At 34.4% G+C, this 15,916-nt stretch overlaps 1 protein-coding gene across 2 annotated transcripts in view; it reads right to left on the bottom strand.

The window, feature by feature from the left end:
• Window positions 1-1,445: 1,445 nt before the first annotated feature.
• LOC123534591 (clustered mitochondria protein homolog) overlaps window positions 1,446-15,916 on the bottom strand; it is a 35,200-nt gene continuing 20,729 nt past the window's right edge. For both annotated transcript variants that reach the window (XM_045316901.2, XM_053520188.1), the window contains exons 22-32: window positions 15,328-15,471; window positions 14,747-14,908; window positions 14,043-14,191; window positions 13,248-13,434; window positions 11,908-12,180; window positions 11,168-11,293; window positions 10,577-10,662; window positions 10,166-10,295; window positions 9,353-9,487; window positions 8,867-8,940; window positions 1,446-7,124 (exon numbers count right to left, since the gene is read on the bottom strand). In XM_045316901.2, coding sequence (XP_045172836.2) covers window positions 6,917-7,124; window positions 8,867-8,940; window positions 9,353-9,487; window positions 10,166-10,295; window positions 10,577-10,662; window positions 11,168-11,293; window positions 11,908-12,180; window positions 13,248-13,434; window positions 14,043-14,191; window positions 14,747-14,908; window positions 15,328-15,471 — 1,674 coding nt within the window. In that variant the 3' untranslated portion in view covers window positions 1,446-6,916. The remainder of the gene's footprint in view (window positions 7,125-8,866; window positions 8,941-9,352; window positions 9,488-10,165; window positions 10,296-10,576; window positions 10,663-11,167; window positions 11,294-11,907; window positions 12,181-13,247; window positions 13,435-14,042; window positions 14,192-14,746; window positions 14,909-15,327; window positions 15,472-15,916) is intronic.

Raw genomic sequence — 15,916 nt, 5'->3', positions numbered from 1 at the left:
ACAGCCTTACAGGATAGCTGAACAAGAGCTGTCGGAGGACAGCAACGCTCGACTATTCAACAGCCTTGTCAATTGAATGAATACAAAAGTTGAAAAAGGGGCATAATTTTGTAAAATGCAAAGTAGAGGTATTGAACCTCTGTACTGCATGTCATATCATGACAGTGAACAAGTGTGTGAAGTTTCAATCCATTCCCACAAGTGGTTACTGAGATACCAGCTTACATACAAAACCTTAACCAAAATCGGGACGCGGACGCCGACGCCGACGCATGGGCGAGTGCAATAGCTCACTATTCTATGAATAGTCGAGCTAAAAATCATAAGTGTCTTTCGTTTCTTCTATGCATACTTCCTAATTTCTGTCTTACTTGTACACTGATTTAGGTTTCTGAAGCAAGCCAGCCAAAAAAAATGTACACTGATCTTGGCATTATACTTGTGACCTGGATAATTATTAACTAGAGCTGCTTCTGAGAAAAGCGAATGTCTCCCACAACTGCTTAATCATCTAAATAGTAAGTCAGTCTTTATATACTGTTTACTCACTACAAATATACCTTTGAAGAGTAAAAAGGCTGATTTTGGGTAATTCAAGGGCCACAATTTTGAAGTGCCTCGGGCGATTTGGTTAGTTAATGAACTTGGCCGAGGAGTTATGGTCAAAAAACATTTTTGGTTAAAGTTTGGTGAAAATTGGATGAGAACTGTTCGACTTAGAGCGCAGACAAGAGTAAAAGGGCCGATTTTCGGTCATTCAAAGGCCATAATTCCGAAATGCCTTGGCCGATTTGGCTAGTGATCGAACTTGGCTGAGGACTTATAGTCAAACACATTTTGTTGAAGTTTGGTGAAGATCGAATGAGAAATGCTCGACTTAGAGAGCGAACAAGATTAAAAAGGCCGATTTTAGGTAATTCAAGGGCCATAACTCCAAAGTGCCTGGGCCGATTTGGCTAGTTATCGAACATGGACGAGGACTTATGGTCAAACACATTTTGTTCAAGTTCGGTGAAGATCGGATGAGAAATGTTCGACTTAGAGTGTGGACAACATTTGTGACAGACACACACAAAGACAGGAGTAAATCATTATGTCTCCCTCACCACGGTGTGGTGGGAGACATAATTAACAATCTCGGCAGAACTGGGCAACAGTGCATGTTGAACCTGGGTAAATTATGTCAAACTGGGTAATAGTCTTTATTTGGGTGACAGACTTAGTTTATAATAAATCTGTATTGTGTTCAGGCTGTAAGTCCAATCTGAGTTACAACCTTGGTGGATTAAGTGTATTGGTCTATAAAGCACAAACAAGATCATGCTGCTCTAGATATTGAACAAAAATATTTTTCTGTTCAAGAAACAAACAGTGGCTCCAGCAGACAGCCTTGCTGAAGACAGTAACAGTTCAAGCTTATATAAGTAACACAACAACAAACCAAATAACAGACAAAATTTTTATTTGCAAATTCAGTAACAGTTACCAGTACAGGCTACCAGGCAACTTTTATTATAAAAAAAGATCTGCTACATAAAATTTACATGCACATATAATAGGAATATATTGGAAACATCACGTATATTATTTCGTTCTGAATCATATTATACATGTGTACCAGGCATGAAATACCGTAACACAGAACTGATTTTTCATTAACTTCGTTCATTTTAAACTGTATCTAGAAATCTATATTAAAGAGACTCTTTCAGACCTGGGTTCTATGTAAATGACAAAGGTTACAAAATTACTTATACATGACTTGCAAGATATCTTTATAAATAACCAGAAACATTGTGCAGAATGGATTTAACGATTGCAACATCTTAAATAATGGAAAAAATCAACCACAGTCTTTCTGCATTTTACAAATAATTACCATTTATTTTCACTTATTTTACCTTTTATACAATATTATAATATTACAAAATGTATATACATTCACTGCCAAACTTGGTGGAAATAAACATTTTGAAAATATCATCCAAACTTTGGGCAAGTAGAAAATTGGAGTAAAATACAGAAATCATCAAATATTACGAATTTGGAGTCCTTTTTTATTTAACAATTTTTTTTATCTATACCACTTTTTGCAGGTTCCCAAAATCCATTGCCTTCTATATATAAAATAATGGTAGTTTAACCTTGCTATATGTAATACCCGCTATGTGTAGTAATTACAAAAATAATAACACCAGCAAAATGGTCCTTTACAAATCAACAAAATAATTCCAAACTGACTAACAGTAAAACCTTTGTGCAGCTGGACCTTGGCATATTTCATACATAAAAAAGATCAACTGTTGCTACAAAAACAACTTTTGGCTAGATGTACATATTCATTTCAAACAAAAACCCCAACTTCATCAACACTTTTTACTATATTTTACCAATAATAAATTTCAAATTTTCATAAATCAAAACTCTACAACCTAATGCAATAATATATGGCCCTATCTAATTACACATTTCAAACCAAACAAAATATGTGACAAATTCTGAACCAAAATACAACTAAACCTGCTACAGCTATTATTTAACAGCCACTAGCCTCAAAGCAGCCAGTTAGCTTACTCTTAAAACTGTTTTATTATTCTGATCTTAACTTATGCAGCCAACTGTCTTAAACAGCCAGTCATTCTCTTGGCTGGCTGCTTAATGAAGACTTGACTATACTCTGCAGGCACTCCCTATGCTTTTTAAGTAGAATGTAATTTAAAAAAAAAAATCTTTATAGATAACAAAGCCAATGTACTTCTATTTGGCACAAGTTACTCCTATTTTTTCATCTCACATCAGTACAATACACTGTATATACACAGAAGTCTTTTCTAAAGTTCAATTTCTCAGTCAATCTAATATATTAAAATAGAGAAACAAATAAATTTCATCATATAAAATGTCAGCATTCCTAAAAATAATTTGAAATGTCAATATATCAAATAAGTACTACATGTATTTAAGTTAAATATATACATGTATTACTGATAAAAATGGTTTAACAGTGAATATATAGAAAAGAAACAATAAAAACTTTCAAAAATAAACTGTCAAATAAAGAACATTTGGTAATAATAAAGACAACTGTATTCAAATTGTGATAGTTTGAAACTAAAACAAAAATCATTTGTGTTTCTCTGTAAGTTACAATTAGATCGATCTGCCCGTCTACTGCTTTGTTGGAATAATTGGTTTTTTCATGCTCACTTTAAAACCAGGGAATTTTGTTGGAATAAAACTTTGTTGTGCCTAAAAACCTGATATGTGGAGACTTAAAATTGTGGTTTATGTCAAAGCAGCCAACATTTGTGGACATGAAAGTTAGTGGCTCGTGCCTAATCAGCTAACATGTGTACACATATAACTTAGTGGTTCAGGCCTTACCAGCTAACTTGTGTGGACATATAACCGAGTGGTTCATGCCTAAATAATTAATTTGTGGGGTGGGGTTGTGGGGTTTGGGGGGGGGGGCATAAATTCAATTATTATGAACTTTCATTCGTTCATTAGGACTTACCTTATTTTTGAACTGACGAATGGAATCCAGCCCCCACTTGGAATATACATGACCTGACAGTATTTAGTGCAGGTTAATAGTGCAGTCTTTTCACCAAGAAATTCCAATTTTAGACTTCAACAAGATTTAAAATATTCAAACAGAAACTACAATAAAGGTTTTCCTTCATTTACACACTAAACAAACCAACCATTCAAATTTCACAGGTCTTTACATTTGGTGTCTTTGATAATCACATTTCATTCTTATCTAAAATGCAATGTTACAATATTCGAGGATAATTCAAACACCATTCTGAATATAATACAATTTAGCACAATTTCATTTCCTACCAATATCTACTTACATTGTAATCTGACTTCTATACTACACGATTATAACATTAATAGACTTTGTTACACTGATATTCAGATTTACATTTTTTATACAGACTAGTGGGCCTGTATCCATCAACATTTTAAACCAGGGCGCCATATAACCTATACTGTGTTGGTGCGCCGTAAAACCCAAATAAAATAAAATAAATAAATAAATTTTAAGCCAGAAATTTACATGTGCACAATAAAATGCTGTGACTTACTGAAACTGGTTTTATTTCAAAAATCTACATAAACATGAAATGAATGTTGATCAACCATTTATCAACATCTCTATAGTTTCATTTAAAATCAAATACTTCAATAGAATCTACACTTGGAAGACTTATGTTTGTTGTAAACATCTTGTTGCCATGGAAACATATTCATCAATGTTTAACTCATGAAATTTTGCTACAAACATTCTTGCAAAGTTTCATTACAATCTATGCATATCAATCAATGACAGCACAAAAAGAAGACATAACATTTTCTGTCTGCACATAAAACTTTGTTGCATATGAATCTGTGTATGTATGGAGCACTCTGAAGTTACTCTATAATAAACTGTAATTCTAGCATGTTGAAGTGTTAAAACTTTCTGATTTAAAATGTTGATAGATTCTGGCCCTGGTATATGAGGATCAGGATTACGTATCACAGCAATTCTATATTGAGCTACAACTAAATGGGTACTTTGTAAAACATCTATATACAACTGTTGTTCATATAATCTTTGTTTATTATATACACACATAGAAATTAAGTAGAAAATATGTGAAATGATAACAAGCAATGACTTCCGAGTTCATTGACATCAGCAGAAGACATTCTGAACAAAATAATGGAAAGTTCCTATGACAACATACTATAGCACTACAGTTGTTTTTGTTTTTTTTACATGTAAACTCATGTTACATGATGTAAATAATTATTTGCATACATTTTAGCTACTTCATGTATTTGAAATAGCATTCTTTTTAATTTTTTTTGGTGTTTTTCTTTATTATTTTTTTTTTTTAAATTTTATGCATACTGGGCAGAATAATCAACTTGAAAAGTAGCATATCATCTCGTTTTATATTGAACATCAATAGGCCAGAATAAAAAAACATGAAATTTCCCCAGAATAAAAAATATATTTTCAAGCATTAACTTGCAGTCTAAATTTACTGTGTACTGTAGAAATGCAAGCCTCCTATCCAAGCTCAGTTCATATATTTGTTCCAGAAGAAAACTCGAAAACTCAAAACTCTTCTCATAATTTTCTCTATTAAATACAATGACTCCTGTGTATTTTTCATTACTAAATGTAAATTCAATATGAACAATCTCCTTTAAGTGTCACTTCTTAAAACAAAAACATTTTTTATATAATAACACCATAGTTATGAATAATAAATATTACACAATTTATCATGCAAGCACTACTTCAAATTAAATCACTCCACCCAGTACTTCTTTTCTCTTATTGCCATTGTACATGAAGGCAAATTTTACACAAGGTCTACATGTGTAGTTATCAACACTACAACATGAAACTTGGGTGATAAAACTTACATTATAACCCTGACAACACAAAAATGGAATGCTCTATATACAGAAATATATACACATACTTGGTTTGGACAACTAATTAGGAGTGCTCTATGAAAAATTTATGATCTGTTATATTTTCTATTTAGCTTGTGCTTCGTTCTGATATTTACAAACTATTTTCAGTAAATAAGCACTACACACTACACTAGCTCTAGGTTCACTGAAATAATCTGCAGACACAAAAACCTTTTCCTTAAATCAAAATGTACATGCAATACATGTAACTACAATTAAAACAGCCACATAAAAAATGGTCTCTGTGTTTTTCAGGCTCAATTGGGTTTCACTTCAAAGTTCTTTGCCTGAAATTAATATTAAGAACAACAAATCTAGACACAGTTACCTCCCTTCAGAAGACATGTTTCTTTTTTCCTTTTCTTGTCTATTTAAATGAATAACATTGACAACAAGGTTTAAGTCATTTTAAAGGTGGAGTGTCCACACTGGCATTATTTCTTACACTATAGGATCTTACTACTAGGGCAGACCCATTCACCTTTCAGAAACCAGCGAGACAGCTTACATAAATGAAAGAATTTGTCCATTGTTTGGCAAGAACTCTAAAGGACAAGTGATTCAGTGTCAAGATTTTAATCACCCAGCCATAGACATATATGTGAAATAATGAAATACAATAACAAAAATCTTTCTTCTGTGGCCAATAATGTACATTCTCTCAACGCAATAAATGGATACCAAACAGTATGTCCTAATGAAATGACACTTCAAATACAACACCAAACACATATTCTAAGTAACAAACCTAAAATCAAATGGTCTTAATGAAAATAAAAAATCTTCACAGAATAGTTCAGAGCCTTTTGTGGAGACATAATATAAACATAATATAAGTACTTCAAAAGTAGTTTCCCTACATATTCAATACCCAAAGCTCTGTTCTCCTTTTAAGCATACCAATAATTTTAGCAGAAATCTATATAGGACAATTTTATAGTTTTCTGGTGCATGAATCATATCTTTAAATTCACCATGCATAATTTCATACAACTTTTTACGGAAAAAAAAGAAACAAACATCATTCAAACACTGAACTGGTTTACACATTGGTTCTGAAGCTCAAATAACACCGATATAACATTCTACATTATTTTTCTTCAATTCTTCTACATATTTATTCTGTAGAACAGTTTATCTTTTTAATCCAGATATTTGAACTTTTCTGTCTCTCCTTTTTACAGACCAGCCTGCATGGGAAAAAGGTCTGAAATAAGATCAAAAAATATCTTGATGCACATTAATCATTCTTTCTTGGTGCTGCCTCAATCTTCAAGGAAAAGATTATAATAATTCACACTTCTGTCCTGGAAACTGCACTGATGACACATTTGTCAAAATTTTTCCAATACTTTAAATACTTCCCCACCTATCAAATCACTCGACTTTGCTACATAATGTAGTCAACACATTCTTTACAGCACGTATTTCAATGTCCGACAGCAATTTCCTCCACATGATGAACATCTCCATTTATTAATTGTTTCTCTGGTTTGGCAAGATCATCTTTCTCTGGTGAGCTGATATTGTCTGATTCATTTCCACTATCACTTGATTTACTTTCCACATCTTTCTCACCTTGTTTTTGTTCCTGTTTTTTGCCTATTTCTTTTCTCAGTCTCTCAATTTCATCAGGACTAAAAATACGAAACAAAATCAATCTTATAACAGCTGAAACTGCAATTTTAACTCGTTTCTCTGACAAAAGTTTAACCTAACAAATTTTTCAACTTATGAAAATTTGTAATTTGATTACAGTCAAACTAACCAGTATCCTTGGATACCACGCTACTAATAACTTGTACTACCAATGTATCCGACAACTTCTTCACTTGAATCAAATTTGGAAAATGAAAGATCCTTATACAATTTCCTACATTATAACAAATTAATTGGCTGACAACAAAGAAAAGGTTTCATTTTTCTCTTTCAGTTTTACAGTTTGCTCTTTTATAAAATGCTCTGTGGAAGTATAAATTTAATTTGGTTGATTATGGTTAGACAACATCTTCCACAGTATTTCAGTTACTGTGAATCATTTAATTTCGTACACAACAAGAGCTGTCGGAGGACAGCAACGCTCGACTATTTAACAGCCTTGTCGCTTGAATGAATAAGAAAGTCGAAAAAGGGGCATAATTTAGTAAAAAAGTAAAATAGGGTTATGGAACCTGCATAGTGCTTATCAGCTCATGACAGTGAACTAGTGTGTGAAGTTTCAATCCTTTCCCATTAGTGGATACTGAGATACCAGCTTACATACAAAAACTTAACCAAAAATTTCTATGTTGAAAAAGGGGCATAATTTGTAAAAAAGCAAAATAAAGTTATGGGACCTGCTTTGGGCATGTCAGATCATGACAGTGAACAAGTGTGTGAAGTTTCAATCCATTCCCATTAGTGAGTACTGAGATACCAGCTTACATACAAAACCTTAACCAAAAAATTCTAAGTCAAAAAAGGGGCATAATTTTGTAAAAAAGCAAAATAGAGTTATGGAACCTGTGCAATGTAAGTCAGTTTATCACAGTAAATAAGTGTGTGAAGTTTCAATCCATTCCCACAAGTGGTTACTGAGATACCAGCTTACATACAAAACCTTAACCAAAAATTTCTAAGTCAAAAAAGGGGCATAATTTTGTAAAAAAGCAAAACAGAGTTATGGAACCTGTGCAATGTAAGTCAGTTTATCACAGTGAATAAGTGTGTGAAGTTTCAATCCATTCCCACAAGTGGTTGCTGAGATACCAGCTTACATACAAAAACTTAACCAAATCGGGACGCGGACGTGGACGCGGACGCCAACGCATGGGCGAGTCCAATAGCTCTACTATTCTATGAATAGTCGAGCTAAAAACTTTCGTGGTCTTTGGCAAAACAGCTATTTCATGGGAATATGAATTTGATTTTAGCTTTTGAACTTAAAATGAATGAGAATTTTGCTTGTCTGTTAGGTTTATTTCATAGTTTTGGGCAAAACTGTTATTGAGTATGAATATGTGGATTTGAATATAAAATGAATGGAAATTTTACTTGTCCATCAGATTTAATCTCATGGATTGACTCAACCAAGAAATCAACAAAAATGTGTCCCCTTTATAATCAAAACTTCTTCAGTATGTAACAGTAGTTGGTCTATTGTATTCCTGGATGTCAAACCGTATCAAGTTGTAGTCCACAAGGAAGTCACAACTATGGCCTTCACACACATAAAACAGAAGAGGACCATCATCTTCTGGCCTTTTAACTTCTGTCAAATTGATATGAACTACATATACTTCAAAGCAAGATCAAACTTGCAACCTCTTCTGCCCTTAATACAAGTAGCCTGGCTTGTAAGACGAGATGACACTACTGGAGGTAAATCCAGATCACTTACCTTATTTGTACAAAAACTATGCCATTGATCACATTTAACATCTCTAACACACTGTGCATGGACGGAGTTTGAATCTGTAAGGAGAGAAAAGGATAATGAGAACAGTGGAATGGTAAGAGGTTTCTCAATATCACTAGATTACGTCAACAAAATTACAGTAGAAGATACTGTAAAATTCATGATGTCTGCTTCCATGCCCGAAATTAAACATGCGCTGGCTTTTGCCTTACTTTTCTATCTGTCCATCTATCTGTCCCAATTTCATTTTCTGGTAACAGTGTATGCAAGTTTTTCTGAAATATTGATATCAATATCAGATCCTGTTGTACACATTGTCAAGATTATCATAATGACATTTAGTACAGACATGGAATTTTGCATACTTCTCTTCATTTGAACATATTCTCTTGACTCATGCTCTTGCTGACTGGTAAAATTGCTAACAAAATGTAAGGTTTTCCAGTGAGGAAATGGATAATATTCTACCTGTAGGCCAGCCAGGGATGTGACCTTTTCTCCCTTCACTATTTCATTCATTTTCTTCTGAAAGACGACAGCTTGTTGTGTAAGATGCTTGAGGCATTCTCCACTCTCCTTTGTTCTTTCATGCTCCTCTCCAAGCTAAAACAAGCAACAATAATCACTCTTAAGTTTTTGACTATACAATTATTTATCTGTTTTGTTTTTGTTAGGCTTAAAGTCACATGGACAAAATTTAGGTCATATTGTCATTTTTCCAGCTTTTGATGGTGGAGGAAGACCACAGGTGCCCCTCCAGGCATTCTTTCAGGCATGCAAGGGCACCAGGATAGAACCAACAAGGCTCAACAAGACTGTTAAGATACCACTAAAAATTGTAAAGACGAGGTAACTGGTTATTTAAGAAATAAGTTCAACAACTCCAGTTGATCATATTCAAACTTAAATATGCAACGAAAGATGTAGTGCTGTGGATAAGGCACTAGCCCCCTAACTTAAGAGTTCAAACTTTGGCATTGGTAGGAGCTTTCTTCCAAACAAGACACAGGTTTTTCATGCAAAGAAGTCTGAAACCGATTCAGCAAGTGTCAAGATATTATGAGCCTTATTGAAATAGCTCAAGCAAACACAGCCATTTGCCTATTTTCTTCTGCTTTACACAATATTTCATTACCTATTTACATTCATATACACAAAACATTACAAATAACAGAAGGATCGAGTAGGAAGCACTAAGTTTATTTTTAAATTATCGATTTTCTTCTGCTTTTGTTGTCATTATATTTGCCCCTTTATATATGTCTAATAAAGCTTTTTTACCATTTGTCTGTAGATAGTATATGCTTCCTTCTCACTGGATAGTGCCGCCCTGAAATCTCCACGACATGAATGTGTCCTAGCAACAAGATGGTAACTCATGGCAACTTTCAAACTCTTTGAACCATAAAATCTGCAAAGACAAGACATTTACAATTTTATTCTTTTTAAGTTTTTCCTTCATATATGGATGTGTGACTTTGTCAGACAATACCATAATCTCATTTCTGTTTGTTTAAACCCTCTGAACTGTCCAGAAAACAGGACATAGCTGAGGGTACAATATGTGCAATTTTGTTCTACCATTAGTGTAAAAACTCAATATATCAAATTATATGTTATTCAATAAAATGTGTTTGCACTTTAAGGGGATACCAAGACAGCTAAACTTTTGCAGAAAGATTTGTATTTTACCTCTGATACAGCTGTAATGCATGCTCCAGGAAGGTGAGGGAACGATCATATTCCTCCACTGCATGTAAGATCAGACCTATATTACTCTGAAATAGACAAGTTTAGTACCACTACTAAAATGTTTATAAATATACACAGAACTTCCTTATAAATTATTCTTTTGAATTTGTAGTTTTGAAGCAGACAGGCTGAATGTAAGTTAATGAAGTTAGAACAAGTAGGGAAGGACCTAAAAATCTGATCTTTTAACCTGTCAATTCTTAAATCAAGGGTAGTATAGTAGAAAACCCAGTGTTCAATACCCAAAATTGTGTTTGCCTATCAGTGTGTGTATAAGTTGCAGGTTCGATCTGGCTAAAGTAGCCTCATTATTTTAACAGTACAGCTTTTAGAGATAACAAAACTTTAGTTTGGGATCAGTGTCAGAATGCACGACTCTGATTGGACAATTCCAAACTGCTGTTAAGAAACAGCCAATCAGAGTTTAACAGGCTGGTATCAAGTCTCATTTTCAAAATCATACAAACATTAATTAGATTTGCTCATCTTTCAACTGATTCATCTATATACAGACGTAAGAGTTATACATACATCAATAAGACCAATTTCTGGATGATTTTCTCCATGACAAAGTAGAGCCAGGTATCGTGTTCTGTACATCAAACGTAGAGCACTAGATACTTGATTGTTGGCAAAACAATACAATGCAAGGTGAGCCTGAAATACATAACATGTTGTATATACATCTGTCCCAATAAACACCTTACAGAAAACAATAATTTCTTTTTTAAATTAAAGCTGCACTTGCTTTAATATGGAATTATGGGTATCGTATTTATATATATCTGCAGTGTAAAACACACATTACTTATATCCTTAAATTAATACATTATACTTTATGGGTTTTTTTTTTTTGTAAGTTTTTAATTAACAATTCACAATGACATATGTCAAAGCAAAAGGAATATACTATGAAATCATTTGATTTTGTGTAAACAAAATTTCATTGTTTTCCCAAAAAGCAGCTATTTCGCCAGTAAACAAATTTGAGAATTTCAAGATAAAAGAATGGGAATTTTGCTAGATCATTCGGATTCAATTTTGCTTTTTTTTTGTTTTGTTATGATAAACACAACCCTGAGAATTATTCCCAATAAATGAGCCATGCCATGAGAAAACCAACATAGTGGGTGTGCGACCAGCATGGATCCAGACCAGCCTGCGCAGATGCGCAGGCTGGTCTGGATCCATGCTGGTCGCAAAGCCACTATGTTGATTTTCTCATGGCACGGCTCAAATATTAATGGTTTCACAAAACTCAACAAACTTACATATTCTGTAACTGTATTTGGATGATCAACACCCAACACTCGTTCACTCATCAACACAGCTCTCTGCTGGTAGCTCATCGCCTCCGTGTAATCCCCCATAATATAGTTCAGTCTTGCAAGGAGACGCAGACAGGCAGCAATCTCTGGATGCATGGCCCCATACACGTTGTTGAGAAGGTTGAGGGCTTCACAGATCAGGTCATAACCCTCTTTAAGTGAACCTTGCTGGATTTTAGCTTGACCGCTTGAGAAAAAGTGATATGCATCCGACGCCTAGAAATAAAGAGACATACCTTGTATCAATTATAATCTGAGCCGCGCCATGGGAAAACCAACATAGTGGGTGTGCGACCAGCATGGATCCAGACCAGCCTGCGCATCCGCGCAGTCTGGTCAGGATCCATGCTGTTTGCTAACAGTTTCTCCAATTCCAATAGACTTTAAAAGCGAACAGCATGGAGCCTGACCAGACTGCGCGGATGCGCAGGCTGGTCTGGATCCATGCTGGTCGCACACCCACTATGTTGGTTTTCCCATGGCACGGCTCATTTATTTACTCATTTATCCTACAAAAGAGAAGTATCAAAACATCCCAAAAAACCAACATTGCTAACCAGAATGTAAAAAATTCTGTAACAATATCCTTATCTCCCTTTTAGTTACTAAAAATTGTACAGTTAAATACTTACAACCAGAGCCAACGTGTCCGTCACCAAAATATTTCTAGCACAGATAGGTATCTGGTTAGATCAACAGAAAAGCTTGATTAAAAATACCATCCTAGCAAGATAAAACCACCAGAGACTGATGCAAAAATTTATAATCAACAGTCTAAATCAGTTAGCCACTTTGAGTATTAAAAGCATCATTAACAAAATACAAAAGAACATGTGAGCCGTGCCATGGGAAAACCAACATAGTGGGTGTGCGACCAGCATGGATCCAGACCAGCCTGCGCATCCGCGCAGTCTGGTCAGGATCCATGCTGTTCGCTAATATTTTCTCCAATTCCAATAGGCTTTAAAAGCGAACAGCATGGAGCCTGACCAGACTGCGCGGATGCGCAGGCTGGTCTGGATCCATGCTGGTCGCATACCCACTATGTTGGTTTTCTCATGGCACGGCTCATGTAGTGTCAACCTGTAGCAAGCTGCCACTTGCCTCAGCAGTTAGTCAGCTAACTTCCCAATTAAATTTCTGTTTTACTTAAGCCGCCACCTGCCATTAGTAGTCAGATCTGTTACTCCTTTGACTTGGTGCATGCATAATAACTCCCTTGACTGGGTGAATGCATAATACCTGGTTTGACAGTAGTAAGTTAAAAACTGACCAGCACTTACCCTGGGATGTATATGTTTAACAATAGGAAAGACATTAACAATATCATCTTCAGCAAAGATTGACCGGCTTCTTATCTCCAGATTGTACTCTCGCAACAGGATCTGAATACCAACAGTCTGACAGAATGAACGCAGGAGTGACACTCTCTGTATACCATACTTCTCTACAGCAGTGTCAATGGAATCACTGCAAAATACAAACACCCATGTACACACTCGAATATGATTCTGCACATGTGTAAAAGATCAAAAGCCGAAAGATTTGACAAAAAATGTATTCCATTCGTTGAACAACTCAATGTATGGGGGTCGAAGTATAAAATTAGAAACACTGAAAGCAGTTACTATAATACAGCCTTACGACACTTATGGAGAGCAAACACCTCTTTATAACGACTTTTTTCTTTTCCATGAAATGAAATTTATAGTAAAAGGCCTCTCCAGAACAACAATGCACATTTTAGTATTAATCCAAGCAAGGATAAATCTAGAGCCTAGGGTAGCACTATATTCTAAAATGGCATTTCATTGCATTGTATAGAAAAGGGCCCTTAACTACTGTAAAATCATTGAATTTTGCAGGTATGAAATTTCATTGTTTTGGCCAAAACAGCTATTTTATGATGTCAGATTTAAATTTGAGGACTCTGTACAAAAAATAATAGGAATTTTACTCCTTAAACTTACTAATGACTCAACCAAGAAAACCATTAAACATTAGTCCCCCCAAAAAATAATGATTTCATAGTCTATAATGCAAAGTTGGATTTATAGTTACCAAATGTTGATTCTTACCATTCCAAAGTGTAGTGAAAGTACTCATCTACTTCATCAATGATTTTTTTCCACAGTGTTTTTGGCGTTTCATTCACCCACTCTGTGTTATCAATACTGATTGCTATGCCCTTGTTACGTCGCTTGTTCTTCTTTCTTGTGCCTTTACCCTGTAAGTAAGGAAAATGTTAATGTTAAATCTGGATCAAAGGTTGCAACACTGCAGATGCCCCAAACCACTCTAGATCTCTAGTGTATGATTAGCCATTTTGTAACACATGACTGAAATTGACAAATGGCAAAGCAGCATTTTTTTACAGAGTTTTAACCTGTATTTTAAGCTTGATAAACTTGGATCTGGAATTAAAAATTATTTGATAACATTATTTGATTACATCTTTATAGAAAAGAAGCTCTCTTTGAACTTGTTTACTTTTAAGATGGATGAATCCTAGATGTCCCTGTAATGCTCCTGCCAAAGTGTATCAAGCAATTTTAAAGTAAGACTGGATCTATCATTTTCCTGCATAACTTCAATGACTTCTGTAATTTTAATTTCTCCTGCTATATATTCAGTGTCTTTCACATATCAGTTCCATACATTATTCTAAGAATAAAAATGCTTAAATTTTTTCACAAATACATATATAAACTTGATCACACATGTTAAAACACCCAGGAGCTAACCTAGATACTTTAAAAAAAAACCTTGAACAGTGACCTACCTCATCTACAGACACTCCGGGGTTTGGTGTTGGGAATGAGCCGACCAGACAATTAAGGAAATGACTTATGGCAGCTGACAGAGTCATCTGATCTATCCCCTGCATGTGTATTTTGTATAAATGTTTCGCTGCTCGCGTGATCATCTCCGCAATACAGATTGTCTGCAAAAATATCAGAAGTATCGTTGGTAAAGTACATAATGAACATGCATTCAATCTCACAGTTTCAAGCATTTCTCAATATTGTTAGCATATTCTTCAAAATTAATCAGTTCTGGTTTATCTCAAAAAAGGGATCTGAAAGATCTCAATAACCTGCAAGTTTTTATTCATAACCTATATAAAACCCAAGAAGCATAAATGAGTATCAGTCCAATTATCTGTCTGATAAATGTCAATTAAGATATTTGATGAATTATGATATTTCTACATGTATAAATAATTGTGCTTTAACATACTTTTACAAATTAAATATAAGTAACATACTACAATTTCCTTTATCTGAGGCTTATATATCCATTTTTGTACATTTTTTAAAACCTTTTAAACAGTTTTAGAATGATATACCATAACTGACTTACATAGATATACGACACAGATTTGTATTTTGATACAGTCTCAGCCAGCTTGCCTAGGTAACGCATGTTTACACCACGCGTGTGCATTGCTTCCGTCAATGTAGCACCATCTATTGGGGAAGACGAGTGATCTAGGCAATCATTTACCTGAAATAGCAGATTTATAACTATGACTTGTGTTTTCTACCAACACATCTGTTTTTTTATGTTGGGTTTAATGCTACATCAACTAGGACTGGGACGATAACTCCGTTAATCGGATTCGATTCTATTACTAGGTGAAACCGGTTTCAATTTTGCAAAACTGTTAGTCGCTCTCAAACAATAAACATCACAAATACTTTATCTATATAAATTTCTTTGACCAGCACATAGACCCGCAGTAAATTCCGCTTAAACACATCAACTGAACATAATCAAGTCTTGGATTTGCTTGCTGTGATAATAAAATACACCAAAATATGACTTTTACAGACTTTATTATTAATTATCATACTGCTTCCAAATGATAAAGTCTGTAAGTTCCTAATGAAGTCAGCTGCTGAAAGTACCTTTATAAGGTCGTCAGGAAAGAAAACAGCATTTCAAATGT

The sequence above is a fragment of the Mercenaria mercenaria genome, chromosome 12 (genome assembly GCF_021730395.1).
Source record: "Mercenaria mercenaria strain notata chromosome 12, MADL_Memer_1, whole genome shotgun sequence".
Lineage (NCBI taxonomy): Eukaryota > Metazoa > Mollusca > Bivalvia > Venerida > Veneridae > Mercenaria > Mercenaria mercenaria.
The sequence above is the reverse complement of the archived record's forward strand: the minus strand, read 5'-3'. Positions and strand labels throughout refer to the sequence as shown.